At 37.6% G+C, this 18151-nt stretch overlaps 1 protein-coding gene across 4 annotated transcripts in view; it reads left to right on the forward strand.

Moving 5' to 3' along the window:
- The window catches only part of Grm5 (glutamate receptor, metabotropic 5), a 551083-nt gene extending 539419 nt beyond the window's left edge, over positions 1–11664 (forward strand). For 2 of the 4 annotated variants that reach the window (NM_001143834.1, NM_001081414.2), the window contains one exon: positions 6582–11664. In NM_001143834.1, the coding sequence (NP_001137306.1) occupies positions 6582–7470 (889 nt within the window). In that variant the 3' untranslated portion in view covers positions 7471–11664. The remainder of the gene's footprint in view (positions 1–6581) is intronic. The other 2 variants (XM_006507184.4, XM_011241643.3) reach the window with 2 other exon arrangements.
- The last annotated feature ends 6487 nt before the right edge of the window (positions 11665–18151 follow it).

Here is an 18151-nt window from a genome sequence, read left to right on the forward strand (position 1 = left end):
AGTACTTGTCCACTTTCTTCTCTCAGCACTGACTTCATCTAGCCTGAACCCATACATTCCTTGTGGGTGATACCACTGTCTTTGTGAGTTCATGTATGCATCGGTCCTGTTATATCTGGAGGGCTCTGTTTCCATTGAGTCACCCTCTAACTCTTCACAATATTTCTGCATCTTTTGCATATAACCCCTGAGCCCTGCTTGGAGGCATTTGATAAAGAAATTTGCTTATAAATGAGTGTTCCAAAATTTCTCATTCCTACATATTGTCCAATTGTGATTCTCTGTGCCAGTTCCCATCTACCACAAAAAAAAGCGGGGGGGGGAGCTCGTTGGTGATGGCTAAGTGAGGCACTGATCCATGGGTATAACAGTATATCATTAGGAGACAATCTATTGCTTGTTTCTTTAACAGAACTACTTGGTTTCCTGTGGGCCCATTCTGATTCAAACCATTGTGCCTATATTTGTTCAAATACCAGAATTATTAAGATGGTCTAGCTGTAGATTACTCATAAAATGAGAACATGCACCATCCACTGAAATTCTAAAACTAAGCTGTGGAGCACTAGAGCTATCTAAAAAAGTAGTTTTGTTGAATCAAACCATGAAAAGAGACTGAACAACTGTCATATAATATCAACAAACATATATGGGTGCTAGCTTTAAATTCCTTAATGAAGGCCTCTAGTTGTTATATCTGGCAAATATTGCTGCCTAATCAACTGATGGTATTGGAATTAATGACAAGCAAGGGGAATGGGAAGCTTTTTTTCCTGAGTTTAGTAACTATGGAACTAAGAAGCACTAAGGTATGGGGTAAAACAGAATATATATCAAATGACTTCCTTACCTACTTAAAGCACACATTATCTCCAAGCAGTACCTAACATTTTCTTCCATGAAATAAGAAAAAACATTTGTGTGTGTGTGTGTGTGTGTGTGTGTGTGTGTTTAGTGTAAGGTCTTGGGCACTGAAATCACAACTATAAGTCATGATGTGACATATGTCACATGTGGCCATTTATTAAATCAACTGGGTAGTGTAAGCCACCTAATTTCATTAAACTTTGGTTGTCTCATCTTTTGAAAGGCCAGTAACAGTATTGATCTCAGCACCATGACAATCAAGTCATTCCTAAAAGCTCTCTATACAGTACCACACGCATAAAAGCCAGTGTCATTTTTAATTTGTATATGTGTTTGGTAATTCAGTCTTTGACTTCATTTCCTTGTAGTTGAGTGTTCTTTCTATGTAAGTCTCTAACACATATATCACCAGGGCTATTTAAATAGTGTCTATCAACAAGATAGCTTTTTACATACATTTAAGCCATAACTGAAGAAATATATATATGAAACATATATAGAGAAACATACTATATCACATTTCTTACTGTAAGTCTTAAAAGTCATTATGTAAACTTTTAAGCAAAGCTCAAAATACCTACTTTTGGAAACTCTGAATATAAACAAAATGAAGTTCCTGTTTTTAATAAAACTTTAATACTTTGTACTTGAAGCAAAATTATAGAAAATACTGGCAACAATTTTAATGAAGTAATATAACTACTGTTGCATATTTTCTACTTGTAATAGTCTTAATTTCTGAATTTTTCATTAGTATAATATTTTCTAATATAATTCTACATAGGCATCATTATCTAAAGATACTCCAAATTTCTTTTACTGTTTTTATCAACTTTTTGTCTTAGGCAGAACTGTATTGCAGTACAATTTTCTTCTGGCTGCCTTCAAAACCAAAATACACAAACAAGAGAGGTTCGTTAATAAAAATAAATTTTAGGGGATATATTTAATTTTTTATGGCCTGAATTCTGTAAGTTAGAAAGGTACTAATAAACCATTCAACAAATAAGAAGTTAGAGTTTGATTTAGTTTTTTTAATACAACAAAATGAAAATTTAAATGCTTATATTCTTCCTTCTTTTATCACATCAAAAACATAAATTATGTCAGGGGAGGATAGAGCTGCACAGAATGCTCAAGTGAATTTAATATTGACATGAACATCATATAATCAATAGACCCGTGTGATGGTCAGACTCTGATCTGGGCTGCCTAATGGTGGCATGCTGGAGCAGTATGCTTTAATTTCCTCAAATTAGGGCAGATGAATAGAGAAACTGAAGAGGTCACTGACCTGCCATTCCAAGCCTGTTGAAATAAATAAGTTATTTATCTGTCATACATAGAAGGGATGAAGAACAACTAGTGAGAATAAAGGTGAACACACCATTTTGGAAGCCTTAGAATGTAAATCAAAGAAACTAACCATCCAAAGAGAACTTTCAAGTAACATTACAATTTTCTTTTCTGATGATGATAAGGAGAAAATCTCCATAAAGGGAGATGTTAGATTACAGGATATTATACTTTAAAAGGAGTTAATACTCTTTGGAGGAACACAAAGTGGTATTTTTGTCCCCTCCCCAGTTGGAGCGATTGTCTTAGTCTGTTACGTGCTTCTTTACTTCTCAGTTCATGCACTGAAGAAAAGTAAAACGCTATATACAAGTACACAACAATTCCTTTGCTTTGCTTTTACCTCAGTCACTAACAAACATATACTCCTGCAGTTGAAGTAATAAATATATTTTTCTTTCGCATGAGAGGACGTTGTAATGATGATGAATAGCCCTCTGCATTTAAAAAGATTTTGCGCTTGGTTATATATCCTCTTCAAAGTAATCACCTGGATTTCTTCTAGAAGTAAAGTGAGCGGATGGTTATTTTCCTACTCTGTGCTAATAATAAAGGAGTACAAAGATCTCAAGTGATTGTTCTGTCATAACCAGTCAGAATCAGACCTCAAAACTACAATTTGAGTTGTCTACTACCCAAGTTGCTTCATAATTTTCATCAGTGAGAAGATTCACCAAAATCAGTGTGTGTGTGCATTTATGCATAAATTACACAATGAATTGATTTATTGCTTAAAAGTAGTTTAAGCAACTTTCATATTCCATACAATTCACTGTCTGTCTATGCCATTAAGGTATCACACCCAGTAGATGAGACAGATATAGAGCAAAATGCCTACGAAAATCCAGCTGAGTATGGTTTGGGTGGGAAGAACTTTTTTCCAAAGACAATTATGCTAAGACAAAAAAGGAGAGAGAGACAGAGACAGAGACAGAGACAGAGACAGAGACAGAGACAGAGATAGACAGACGAGACAGAGACAAAGAGACAGAGAAACAGAAACAGCCAGAAAGAGACAGAGACACACAGGCAGGGAGATTAAGATAGAAGAGGATAGGGAAGACAAGATGTGCTTAAGCAAAAGGGGAGAGCAAAGCAGCAGAAGGAAGGAAGGACAATGAGAGCATTCATAAGGAAAATGGATTGCATGTGATCACCCAAGAAAACAGTGTTGGAGAATAAAGTTTAGGGTGGGTTTGGCCACAGGACTATGGAGCTCCAGTTAAACAAAGACAACTGGGAAGACTTTATGGTGTTATGAACTGTTTACTTTCTGTGAAATTCTCTTTTCCTTAAGCCCAAAGAAAATAGCAGTAAATACAGAGATTTCTTTTTCTGACGCATTGTGCTCATATGGAACAAAAACCACCCACTCCTTACCATACCTTTTCACCTACATTGTCTCATTAAATCCTTAAGACAACTCTTACCAATTGAACAAACTGCTTCTTGATGAGGCACTGGAAAGGCTTTTTCTATTCCAACCGTCTTGGATGTCAGATCCAGAATTAAACTACAGGTTTTAAGATCTCTTACCTGACACCAAATATTGAACCTGATAGCTGAAGATTCATATTCAGCCTTAATTGCTTATTTAGATTATCCTTCATAGAACAGAATAGTTAAAGTCATTGTCTTCGTGGAAACTGTATTCTACAAAGAAATAGCGATGTGAGTATGATTTTTCTCATCTTTTACTAGGGACAGTAATTTGTTCATGTTCCAGAGGGAAAAGAAGTGCTCATAATTGGACTCCATTTCTCTGGTGTCATCTATATCTAGTCATAGTGCCTTGTTAATCTCTCTCTCTCTCTCTCTCTCTCTCTCTCTCTCTCTCTCTCTCTCTCTCTGTGTGTGTGTGTGTGTGTGTGTGTGTGTGTGTGTGTGCGTGTGTGCGTGTGTGCGTGTGTGCGTGTGTGTGCGTGTGTGTGTGTGTGTATGTATGTCTCTGTCTCTGTCTGTCTGCCTCTCTCTCTCTGTGTATGTGAGTGTGTGTCCCTCCCTTCCCCTTATCCTTCTCCCGCTCTTTCTTTCTCTTTCTACTTAGGATGTTTTCCTTACACATTTATGAAAACATTTATGCATTATCTCACTGCACAACTATGTATGAAATAGAAGACCCAGTGTTTACATAGAAGTTATATCTGTCACAATACATTGGAGGACAGGCAAAGAGAAGGGGGTAAGAAGAGGGAGAGAGGGACAGAGACAGAAGAAAGAAAGAAAATGTCAGAGATACTTTAAAAAGCAGATGTTTGCAAAACTTTCCTACTAGAAAGCATCCTTGGGGTAAAACTTGTAAGAGCTGGTCCAGTTATGGTCTGGTTTCTCACCCATGCTCTGTATTGAAAGGGGTGCAGTGACCTGAAAGTCTAATTAGCCCTTGCCAGATGCCTGTTTCTTAGGCTGCTGGTAACAGAAAGTGGAACTAGTTGGCAACTATCCTCTCAATCAAATCCCATAAATAACCTGGACAAATCTGTGCTGTGCTGTGCTGCGCTGCGCTGCGCTGCGCTGGGCTGCAGACGTTAGTGGACACTTGGAAGAGAAGTGTAATGCATTATAAACTCCTAGAGAGGTTAATGCAACATGGGAACATCAGTGCTGAAACTGTTAGAAGGAGAGAGAACATCAGGTACTACCCTTCTGCTACTATCTACAGATGTACAGCTATCTGCAAATTTGGAAATGACTCATCCATTCTCCCAGACAAGTGTTGTATTGTGGGGGAGGGGGGGGTCACTTCACACTCTGAATTCTGGAGAATACTAGGTTGCAAGATGCTGATATGATTACACCGAACTCAAGGTCACAGGAGGGAGCAGAGAAAGGAAAGCTGTAAAGTGCAAAGGCATGATAGAGTAGCATTAAGCAGAATGAGAAAGAGCCAAGAAGAGTACTGGTAAGGAAGCTGTGGAAAGGATGGTCTGTTGTCAGGAAAGTTTCTTAGCAAGCAGGAAACCTCAGAATGGGTGGATTTAGGCCTCTGCCTGACACTCAGCTGTGCCCTCCAACAAGCACTCCAGTGGAGTAAATGAAACCAAAAACCAAGAACTACTTCTCACCAGAAGTTCTCAGATTGTGAAACACATGCTGCAGAGTCACTTTAAGGGGAAAGGACAAAAATAATTTTCTTATTAAAAATACATTGACACTTTCAGCCCCAATCCAGAATACTGGAATCTCCCGAGGGCCCATGTGGCACGTGGGATACATTCCTTGAATGAATCTTATAAACAGTTAACTTCAGTTTACTCAAACTACGTTTAATAACCACTGCTTGAGAGAGAAGTTTTCATTCTTTAATGTCTTGTTTATACTGGGTAGAACAATACTGGCTGGACCAGAGGTAGCAGGCACCCTCTCATCTTCAATTTATCTTCAAAAAAGATCCCTCTATGAGCTATCCCTGAAAGACATGTATTATCCTCTGACCACCATAATGTGTCTGACAGGAGCATCTATGTTCTGATGGCTATGTAACAGCCATTTTGGCATGAAGAAGGATGCAGATTCTGAAGTTGAACCATAATGTACATCCTCATTAGCGTAGCCTTCAGAGCACAGGGGCTGCCTGGGAAAAGAAAGCATGAAGAAGGCCTTCAGAACTTCTGTCACCAAGGCAACACTTATCAAGACCCAAATTTTAGATTGCTGTACTAGGCATTCAAGGCCATACACAACAATTTCTCTGGTGGAATTATTATTCAAGTTGCAGCCTAAAAATCAAAGTTATAAGAACTCCTGTGGTGTAGAAATTTTTAATTAATTAGAGATGTGTGTGTATGTGTTCATTAAATTCATATTTTCCAGCAGATAAGTCAGACTAAATAAAACCATGTTTCAAAATCAGGAGTTCACACAGCAATCAATCCCTAAGTACATATGCCCACCTGCAGAATAAAAGCTGAGTTGGAGCTACTGCCCACTACCTGGTAATCTCGATTCTTCCACCTCTTCCTCCCTCTTATAACTGCTGGTGAGTTGAGGTCTTGGTTTAATTAATGTTCCCATCTGGAGGCTGCTAAACCTAAGAAGCCTGTGGCTCTGTGCCATGCTTTTCTATACACATCGTGATGGTACCAACCTCCACATTTGCATTTGCAGCACAAAGCATATCTGTGCTCATGGTGAGGTCTAAATGCCTGCAGAATACTGACAAGCAGCCCTATGTCCGAATACTTGATCCCCTTGCTGTAATAGCACAAATGATCCCTCTTTCCTGATGGGTCATTCCTTCCAGGACTACAGAATGACCTTCCTGCTCAAATCCCCATCACCTCCCACCATTGGGGAAGCTACATGGAAGGCTGCTAAGGCACATGCTGAGTCACCTCTCCACTCTTTTCTCTCCACAGCTCCAATGGAAAATCCGTGACTTGGGCCCAGAATGAGAAGAGCACCCGGGGGCAGCACCTGTGGCAGCGACTGTCTGTCCATATCAACAAGAAGGAGAACCCCAACCAGACAGCAGTCATCAAACCCTTCCCCAAGAGCACAGAGAGCCGCGGGCAGGGTGCAGGGGCAGGTGGTGGCTCTGGCCCCGGTGCAGCTGGTGCTGGTAGCGCAGGATGCACAGCGACAGGCGGCCCAGAGCCACCAGACGCCGGCCCCAAGGCGCTTTATGATGTCGCAGAGGCAGAGGAGCGCTTCCCAGCGGCTGCCAGGCCGCGCTCGCCATCGCCCATCAGTACGCTGAGCCACCTGGCAGGCTCGGCGGGCCGCACAGACGACGACGCGCCGTCGCTGCACTCGGAGACCGCTGCACGCAGCAGCTCATCCCAGGGCTCGCTCATGGAGCAGATTAGCAGCGTGGTGACGCGCTTCACCGCCAACATCACCGAGCTCAACTCCATGATGTTGTCCACCGCGGCTGCGCCGGGGCCCCCTGGTACCCCTATCTGCTCTTCCTACCTGATCCCCAAAGAGATCCAGCTGCCCACGACCATGACGACCTTCGCAGAGATCCAGCCTCTGCCGGCCATCGAGGTGACCGGAGGAGCTCAGCCGGCGACAGGGCCATCACCTGCCCAAGAGACGCCCGCAGGAGCTGAAGCCGCCCCAGGAAAACCGGATCTGGAGGAGCTGGTGGCCCTCACTCCACCATCGCCCTTCAGGGACTCGGTGGACTCGGGGAGCACCACCCCAAACTCTCCAGTCTCCGAATCGGCCCTCTGCATCCCATCCTCTCCCAAATATGACACTCTCATCATCAGAGATTACACGCAGAGTTCTTCATCGTTGTGAGCCACTGGAAACATCCCTGGGATAGGCCTGAACAGCAGACCTCGGTGTTCACAGATGGGCGCAGTGACACCCATAGTCACCCCAACAGAGAACCTGAGGTGAAAAATGCCAAGGGCACACACGGTGGAGACATGAGATCAATAGTGCTAATTCATGACAGCCGATGACAACACCAACTACACATCTTCTGGCAGATTATCTTCTAGTGGCCTTAGAAAACATGGGCTTTTAAGAAACACTGCTTCTATTTTTTTGGAGTGCTGACCAGGAGTGGATTAAGCAGTTACAATACCAAGTGCTTTGCTCCGAGGCAGCAACAGTGTGAAGCAACATCCCGAACAGTAAAAAGTGGAGTTAATAAGCAACTGTGGACAGTCTTGTTTGTTTACTTCATTTTCCCAGAAGAGTCTTTGATTCACCAAACATTGAATGTACATTTTCTAACTAACTCAAAAAAATCTGGGACCAAAAAGTCAACCTTTCTGTTTTGTTTTTTTTTTCCTTTTTTCTTTTTTCTTTCCTTCCCTGGTCCCTCCATTCAGTAGACCTTGAGAAGCTAGTAGTAACTAGGGCCGGCCCAGTATTTACTGAGCTTGTGAGTCTCCTGAGTAACACAAACGGGTAGTGAGTGTTGTGTTAATGAACAAAGAGTTTCTAGCAGAGACTTTCCAAACAGGCTGTGAGATACTCTTCCAAAAGCCTGCATCCTGGATTCCATTAACCAAGAAAACCAGTGCAAGATTTCTGGACTCTTTCACCATGTTGCCAATCAATACTGGAGTAGCAAAAAACAAAAACAAAAACAAACAAAAAAACAAAACAAAAAACAAAAAATATTTTCTGGAACACTGTTTTTTAATTCCCTCACTGGGGTGCATTGTGTAGCTGGAAATTCTCTTTGTAATAATAATTTGTGAGCTATAGCCTGGCTCTCTTTCATGATACACAGGCACTCCTCCTTATAAATACCCTTCCGTTAGTGTTGCAAGCTCAAATAGTAAGATACGCAATGAGCTTCCTTGTTTCTTTATTTGAGAACCTGATATACAAAGAGATCCTCTGTTGTTGGTGGCTGTTTTGCCCCCAGTCCCACCTATGGAAGAGTGGTCCATTGACCTGATGAAGATATTACAATTGGAGGGACTGATGTGGAAATTAATAAGAGTAACAGAATCTCAATACAGGAAAGTCAGCATAGCAGGTGTTTTTGCTATGCCCATAAGTAGTGATTTTATCTTTTCTTGGCTGCTTACATGGGGCAGCTATGAACTATGACAAATGTAGATTTTTTTTTCAAAGCAATACAGAGTACTAAAGCAGAGGAACCTTAATATCAACCACTATCTTTCTCAGCCATTCCAGAAAAAAAAAAGGCAAAGCAATTACTATTCCTTTACTTTTTAAAATAGTAATTAGTGTGGTTTTGTGCACTTCATACTGTCACTTTTTAAATACTGCAGAAAAGAGTTACAATAACATACAGGATTTGGTGGGCTCATATAGGTAGAAACTGTAACTCAAGACCTGAATCTATGGTCATCTTTTTATTAGTCACATTGCAGCTATCCTCAGGTACCAAATGTTTTTGATTTTTAAATAAAGATAGTAATAAAAGAAGGAGGTATTCTATAAATTTAAAGTTCAGTTGGCCCAGCCTTATATTAAAGATAGCCTTATGAGAAAGATTTGCCATGAAACAGAAGTATATTTTTGGCAGAGAGAAATTTAAATAGAACTTTAAAATTCTTATTTCAATATCCTTGATATCATTCTCTCTTTTTTATTGTTGTTTTACATGGTTTTTTTTATAGATGTTTGGGTTTATTTTTTGTTTGTTTGCTTGGTTTTTGCTTGTTTGTTTACCATCTGATTTAAACAAATTGAAAGAGTAAGTTTATACTTTGGCATAATCTGTCATTCTCCAGTTTTAAATATTTAAGGTTATAATAACTATTGACATTGCTTTTCTGATACCTGTCCTTATTTGACATTTTAAATCAAATCTTCCACATTAGCACATTAAAAGCTAACAACAACTCACAAACATATTATCTTAAAGTGAATCAAGCTTCCTAAATAAGATACGAAAATAACATTGAGAGCAATATAATCCCAAATAGTAATAAGATTCTTGAAACAGAAAAGAAATCTAGCTAACTTGCATAGCTTCATTAAAAGAAAATGCCTGCCTCTACCTGAAAACCCAAGTAAACATTCTGAAATGTCAATGTCCCTTGGTATCCACCAAAAAGGTGGCATTTGCCTGGGGTTAGTGTCTGATTTCTTAAAAATTAATATCTTTCTGGATATGCTCTGCTTTCCTAATTATAAATTTAGTTTTATTGACCTTGGTTTTCTGTTTTCTTTTCATGTGCATTTTATTTCTTTGACAGTTCTCACAAACAAATCCTTTTGCTATGATTTCCATATTTTTGTTAAAAAATTACCACCTGATGAGGAATTCCACTAGAAATTCAAGTTTAATGCAATTCCCATCTGTATTTCCCTTGTGATATCATAGTCAACCATAATAAAAATGTATTCAATTAGAGGAATAAAATTATTTTTCCTGTATGTTATCATAACATTTTCAATCCCATTGACTATATTGTATAGTGCACATACCAGTAATACATATTTGGAATCTTTTAATTTGGAATGATGCTAACTCTCTCTTTGCCAGTTCTAATACCAGGTTCCAAGTAATAACTATAATATAAAGAGAACTGAACATTTAATTTAGGGCTAGGATACAAACTTCCCGATTTATTTGGGTACCTATTCTTACTGAGTTTCCTTGATAACAATCTGTTCCTGATACCCAGTGATAAACAGTTGGAATATGCATAACTAAAAAGAAGAGTGAGAATTTTAAAGACCAGTAAAATGGTCTAAAAGGAGAATTTGATTCTGGGAAGGAAGAAAAGACCTGGTTTGATTAAGTTTATCAACTCAAAGGTCTGCTCACCTTCCTGTTGAAGAATCAAGTCAGTCTGAGAGGCTGTGTTTGGCTGGGGCTAGACATCGGGAACAGGAGGGGAATTTAGAAAAGAAACTCATGAGAAAATTAACAGACACAAAGGAGAAAGACAAAGCAAATCTCCAAATGTGCTAATCTTTGAACGTAATAATTTTTTTTCAAACGACTGATATACCAGCAAGTGATCAGAAAGACTCGGAGCTATTTATGACTGTAAATGCATTGTATAATGGCTCTGCTGCAGTCTGTGACTTCCAAACCAGGAATTAAACACTCTTTTTAAGAAAAAAAAAGAAAAAAAGAAAAAAAAATCCTGTGCTAGTCTCCCAGCAAAATGTACATGGTCTGGAGACTTCAAAGTTATTATATGAGTTCACATTTAGCAACAGCTTATTAATAACCCTCAAGCTGTCAGAATCTCTATAGCTACCATTTACAATTTTATACTGTGAAAAAAATACAGATCAGTGAAAGCATAAAGATAATTCAGAATTTGCTTTGAAGAGGGTATGAGGCCTGGGAGAATCTCTGATATCTATTGAAGAATGGGGCATGTATAAAACAGTTGGCTGGATTTCACTGATCTTCCCAATGTGAACAAATATACTATGTATATTGTGTGTCTTTCTAGAATTCAATGGCAGCTGCTGGTGATGTTGTAATTAGAAATCTATATAGAATATAGATGTTTAGAGAGATGGTGCCAATACTAAAATACTTGTGTGGGCTACAAGTGCTTGTACTTAATTTTTCCTGCACTCAGAACTGATTTGGTTTTAAAACTGTGTGCACACTCTGTTCTTTTTTGTTGTTGTTGCAGCTTGTATTATTAAAACAATAGAGAATGTTAAATTATTTTGATGTGAATTGCAAATGATTTTTTCATAAATTTTAACATTTTTATCAGCATTGTTTCGCTTTGTACTTGTATAAATGTGTTTTATTTTAGCATTTTAAAATATACTTGCCTGCTTCTCAGTTGTCTAAATCATGTTATAGTTGGTGTTTGTGAAGCCAGTTACTTTTTGGAAGACATTAAAAAGCAAACTATGATATGACTTCAAGCTTATTCCCCTTCAAATGCTTAAAATGTTGTCCTAGTGGTGCTTCCTGAGAATGCTATAGCCTTGTTATAACTTAAGTTCTGAATTATACATACATTTGAAATATGATCACTGAATAATAAATTAAAATAAATCAACCACAACCTAAGCAGAGATACTGTTCCACCCAAAGACCTCTACATATACCTTTTAATATGTAAGTAATTACTTTTTAAAAACATCAAGGGAACCTCTGATTTTTTTTTTTTTAGACAGAGTATCTTTTAACCTATCTGTCTGGTTGCTGTTAATGTTACACATATAAAATTGACAAGGGATGTGTATGTCTTTGTGTGTGTGTGTGTGTGTGTGTGTGTAAATTCATAGGTATATTTTTAGTTGTGGGACCATCTACACATATCTTTGTATGTAATTCTGTTTGTTTGCATGTGTATATAAAACTTTACAAGAAAAACATCGTCAAGTCACCATTTAATTTTGACTCCCGAACACATTTTTTTAATGCCAGCTAGTGAAAATGTAAAAGCAGAACATATATTTGACTGGATTTATAAAAGACAATACAGATTTAAAAAAATACCTCCTCTGCATGCTTACAACCCTTGGATATTTATGTTCAGACATAATCTATACAAAAACTATGAATGAATGTACTTACAGTATTAGGCAAGTTGTAACTAATCTTAAACAAGGTAGCCATTTTCTGACATTGTCACACTCTGCCCTTCATTATGTTCTATTCTTCAGCAAACCATTCATACAATTAGCCTAACTGTGAGATGCCTGAAAGAATATAGAGAAAAACTCACCTTCTAAAATTTAATGGAGACTTGCTTCAACAGAATCATAGAAAGTCACTAAAGCCCAGTTGAAGCAAAAAGAACAAGAAACACAAAGCCAGATTTATCACCTAACCACCACATTTTAGATAGATTAGTCTAATTTCTCTTCAACTCAGATCCCTTTAAAACAAAATAGAACAAAACAGAACAGAAAGAGAGGGGAGATGTGACTTTTTTCTTTCTCATACTCCTGGTACATGGATAAATGTTAAGTATATAAAAGTACAGGAGCTATTATTTAGGGAATTAGTATCAATATATTTAGCATATATTTAATATTCCTCAGACACTTTAAATCTATCATGTCCAATCATGTGTGGAAATAAAGAGGTTGTTTTTAAAGCTAAAATATATATATATCAAGAAAACCTACCGAATGAGCTATTATGAAACTCTGAAATCATCTTCTAAGGACAACTTAGTTGTTTGATATTGAATGGCACAAAAAGAAGGGTTTTTCTTCATAGATTTCTACTTAATGCTGCCCGGTACTTTGCCTATGGTGTGCATGAATGATTAGCTTTAGAAAAGAAATCTTCTCAAAACATATACCTTTTTTGGCAGCTAGGAAGATGGTTAAGTATAAAAATATAAATATATTAACAAAGCTATGTCCTTTAAATTTCCTTTTACTCCAGCCCAAAGGAACTTCACTGTTTTTAATCAAAGTATATGTCTTTTTGAATGATAGACAACTTTAAGTAATCTAGTTATTTCATGTATATACATAGGAATCATATTTGTATGATTTAGCTTATATTCTTAACAATTAATGTTAAGAAGTGAACTTTACGTATTAGTGTACCCCAGTAATATGATACATGTTATATTATAAATTATAGAAAGATATATCCACAAAAGTACATATTTAATATGCTTTTCTGAGCTGTTAAACAGCTATAGGCAACTCATAAAATTTTTACACTTTTAAAGGCTTCAAAAGAGAATAGTTCTAAATAATTTGCTATATTCACCTCAGAATGTACCAGTTGTCGATATATAAATATGCACTTTTATCTTAATTTTGAAAATGCAGGTGAATTGAACAGTACATAAGGAGAAAACAAATCACAAGAATGAGATAAAAAGAAAGATAAAACAAATGACAATAGAAGTAGAATTTCACAAACATAATAGACAATTACCTTGCTTTGAAAAACACAATACTAATGTGGTAAAATAAAATTTAGCATGACATATAAATGCAGAGTAGTGAAGACATAGAGATATCTACTTCATTTTCCTGAACTTTTCATAACTTTGCAATGAAAATAAAGATGAAAAGAAAATATTAATACAGTCTCATAAACATAAGTTAGCTTTTAAATTGCAAGTATTTGTGTATCAAATTATAAGACTTGAACAAAGTTTATTATAAAATATTGCAAATAAATAAAGATGTCATATTCTAAAGTTAACTAGAACTTAAGTCTGTACAATTCATAAATTTCTCTATACTTATAATAAGCATTTAGAACAAAAATTGTGGAGTATTCATCAAATTTTATACTTCCAGTATCAAGTATATTTTATGTACTATCTATCACCACGCCCAAAATATCCCTGACAGAATTAGAATTAGAAAAACTAACTTTATATCCTAATGATAATTTATATTTGTTACCTGCATTCAGTCTTTCAAATTCTGAGAGTGAATCAACTCCCAATATTTCAGGAAGCCACAGAATTTGTCCTAGGAGTTCAAATGGTCATTATTAGAAAATCTTTCAATGTATACATCATTGGCATTTTTTAAAAACATGATTTGTGTAAAGCAATATTGGAACATTTAAAAATATAACAGAAATCTCCAATTATGACAAAAATATTAGCAACTAAAACGGAAGGAAATTTTCTTCATATAGGAAAAAAATACTAGAACCTAGAACAAAGATGATTATATTAGCAAAATATTAGAATTCCATTCACTCAGGAGTGCTGTGGGTATATTTTATATTCACAATTTGAAGCTTTTACATAAACAGGCAATTTTTAGAGTTAAGTGGTACTGACATAATAGTTTAATGTTCTCATATTTAGATTATTTACTTCTGCACTGCTCTGAGTAAAGCAAGACTTGAGCCTACTTTAAAATAGAAATATTTAATATAGTATTTAGTCCTCTAGGTAAAACTGCAACAAGTAAAAGTAAAATGGATAAATACTTCATTACAACAAATCTATATGAAGATTTGTAAAAGTCTAGGAAAATCAAGCAATAAAATGTTAAACTTAATAATATACATACACACACACACACACACACACACACACACACACACACACACACCCAAAAATAGGGAAGGAAGGAAGGAAGGAAGGAAGGAAGGAAGGAAGGAAGGAAGGAAGGAAGGAAGGAGGGAGGGAGGGAGGGAGGGGAGGGGGGAGGGGAGGGGAGGGGAAGGGAGGGAAGGGGAGGAGAGGAGAGGAGAGGAGAGGAGAGGGGAGGGGAGGGGAGGGGAGGGGAGGGGAGGGGAGGGGAGGGGAGGAGAGAAGAGGAGAGGAGAGAAAAAGAAAAAGAGAAAACAAAAAGAACTAGCAAACAATAACCATGTGACCTTGAACAATCAGTATTGTCCTTGGTACCACAGTAAATCTTGCTGACAAATCTCTAGACACAATTAAAGATGTAATGATTTTAAATCTGTGAATCATAAAGAGAGCCCTTTATTTAAAGCTTCCAGTTCTCCCTCATCTCATTGACTTGTTATCCAAAAAAGTACTCTGGGAATCCCCAAACAATACAGGCTAGTGCCTATAGGTTGCTCCCACAGACTGAGAACATAACCTCATTGCTGGTAATAACACATATATAACTCATCAAACATGAAGAACTCAACCTGTTGCCTACACGGAGCCTTCACCCCTACATTCTAGAAACTTTAGTACAGGAAGGTACTTGACATCTTATGAAAGAAGAAAAAAAAAAACACCAAACCAACTACAAATATTTTGAAATATAATGCTGTCCTACCTGCAAAATATGCTAAGGCAATGGTGGCACAAAGCTTGTGGGAGTAACCAACTGATATCTGATTTGTCTTAAGGACCATTCAACAAGATTGGAACCCATACATGACAATGCTTGGGTGACTAAGAACCTAAGCCTAGATAGCCCAGTGGCCTAGGATAAAACCAAATACTACAATTCAAAAAAATGTTTTTAATGTAGCAATAAATGACTCCTAATAATGTTCTGCTACATACATAGATCAGTGCCTTGTTCTGCCATCATCAGAGAAGCTTCCTCCTACAACAAATGGGAACAAATAGAGAAACACACAGCCAAACATAATACAGAGAATGAGAGACTGGGAACACTCAGCTTTAAATGGAATAATTCTACAAACCCCATCCCCTCGGGGTTCAAGAAAACCTGGTAAAGTAGAGGAAGAAAAGGTGTAAGAGCTAGAGAGGATGGAGGACAGCAAGGAAGCACAGCTTTCTAAGTCAACATGATCAAAGGTCATATGAACTCACAGAGAATGAAGCAGCATTTAGGAGGACTGCATTAGCCTATACCTGGTCCTGGACTTATGTCTATGGCTTCTAGTATAGTGTGTTTATGGTTTCCTGCGTGCAAAGTGGGTCTGTTTCCTGATCCTTTTCTTGGTCTCTTACTTTTATTTGCTTGTTTCATTACTTTCTAGTCTAATCTAGTCTAGTCTAGTCTAGTCTAGTCTAGTCTAGTCTAGTCCAGTCCAGTCCAGTCCAGTCCAGTCCAGTCCAGTCCAGTCTAGTCTATTTCTTTAGAACCCTGTTTGTTTTCTAATAAGAGATACAGAGGATTGGAGTCACATAGGGGAAGGGGGAACTGGGAAGAGTAGAGGGAGGCAAAATTACAACTATGCTATATTATGTGAGGAAAAAATACTTATTTTCAATAAATAGGAAAATTTAATAATATTGATTAAAATAAAACTGAAAGAGAAAAACACCAGAACAAATATTGGTGAGGACAATATTTCAAAATACTATCCAGAAAAAAATTTAAAGAGCAAAATTTCAAAGAATTATTCTGAGCAGACCAAGTAGATAAAAGCAGAGAAAGTGTTCTAGCACAAGAAACTGCACACCATTGATACAAGAAAATCCACAGAATGTTCCAAAAAGTACAATCTCTAAATTTTTACTAGAGATTCTGTTGATAATTTAGTGAGCTGGTTAACAGTGGCAGTTATGAAGTGCTTGCTGGAGACCACGTATCTCCTCTGACAGCTTCCCAGTCAGGACAGCACCGCGACATCGACATTGGGATGTTCAGACCTACATTTAACATTCCTCCACTCAGAAAAATATTCTTCTATACAATTTCTTTGTTCTTCTCTATAATAAAATATCTGTTTTACTTCATCAATATTTTCAAATTACACAAAGACCTTTATCCTATTAGGGCAAAAGAAACATTCATTGTTATGTCTCTTCTATCAGTCACTGTTGTAAGAACATTTAACATGCAATGACTTTACCTCTGAAATTTTTTAGTTGTTCAGTAGAGTTTTGCTATCGGAGTGACTCATCTGAAAAACTGCACCTTTATACCCACCAAATACAAAATCTTCATTTTCTCAGACTTCCATGGCAATCTCTATTCCATGGTCTATGATTCTCTTTTAGATACTTCTAGTAAATATAGTCATGCAATATTTGTCCTCCTGTGCCTCTCTTGTTTCACTCACAATATCTCCCAAATGTATTACCACTATAGTAAGATTATTTCCTTTTATCCATTAATTTATTTATTTATTCACTTTACATCTCAATTGCAGAACCCCTCAGCTCCCAGTCCCCCACACAGCCCCTCTCCTGTTCCTTCCTCTCCTTATCCTCTGAGAAGGGGAGGGCTCCCCTGAATGCCAACCAGCCATGGCACATCAAGTCACTGCAGGACTAGGCACATCCTTTCCTACTGAAGTCAGACAAAACAGTCCAATTACGGGAACAGGATCCTCAAGCAGGCAACAGCTTTAAGCACAGCCCCAGCTCCAGTAATTAGAGGATCTACCTTAAGACCAAGCTGCACATCTGTTGCATCTGAACAGAGTGTCGGGGAGCGAAGTCCAGCCCATGTATGCTTCTTGGTTCATGATTCAGTCTCTGGAGAACCTCAAGGGTCAATTAACTTTGTTGTTCTTATGAGGATGACTCTATCTCAGATTCCTAGCAGAGGGAGATATGGAACCTGTAGTGGCCACCTCCTATAACCAGTCAGGACTCCCATCCCACTCACAAAATCTTTGACCCAAAGTTTGTCCTGCCTACAAGAAGTTCAGGGAGAATGACTGATGTGGTAAAGACTGAGGAAATGGCCAACCAATGACTGGCCCAACATGAGATCCATCCCATGGGCAAGAAACTATCCATGACACACAATTAATGATAATCTGTTATGTGTGCAGCCAGGGGTCTAGCATAACTGTCCTCTGAGAGGCTTCACCCAGCAGCTGACAAAAACACTTGCAGAGCCCAATAGCCAAACAGTGGACCAAGCTCAGGAATCTTGTAGAAGACTTGGAGCAAAGATGGAGGGACTTGGAAGGGATAGGGTGTCCACAATGTTTGATTCTTTTTAACACTATTTATTCAACAACAACAACAATAATAATAATAATAATAATAATAATGGTGATGATAATGGCAATACAAATTTTCCATTTTATAATATAAACTGTTTTTATCCACATATCCATCAAGGGGTATATAGGTTGTTTCTGCTTCTTTTCTACTGTAAATAACTAATAAGAATTTTATTTCTAAGTCTATGAAGCTCAAAATCCTCTGAGGGAGTACAGAGT

Source organism: Mus musculus, chromosome 7 (genome assembly GCF_000001635.26).
Source record: "Mus musculus strain C57BL/6J chromosome 7, GRCm38.p6 C57BL/6J".
In the NCBI taxonomy this organism is placed as follows: domain Eukaryota; kingdom Metazoa; phylum Chordata; class Mammalia; order Rodentia; family Muridae; genus Mus; species Mus musculus.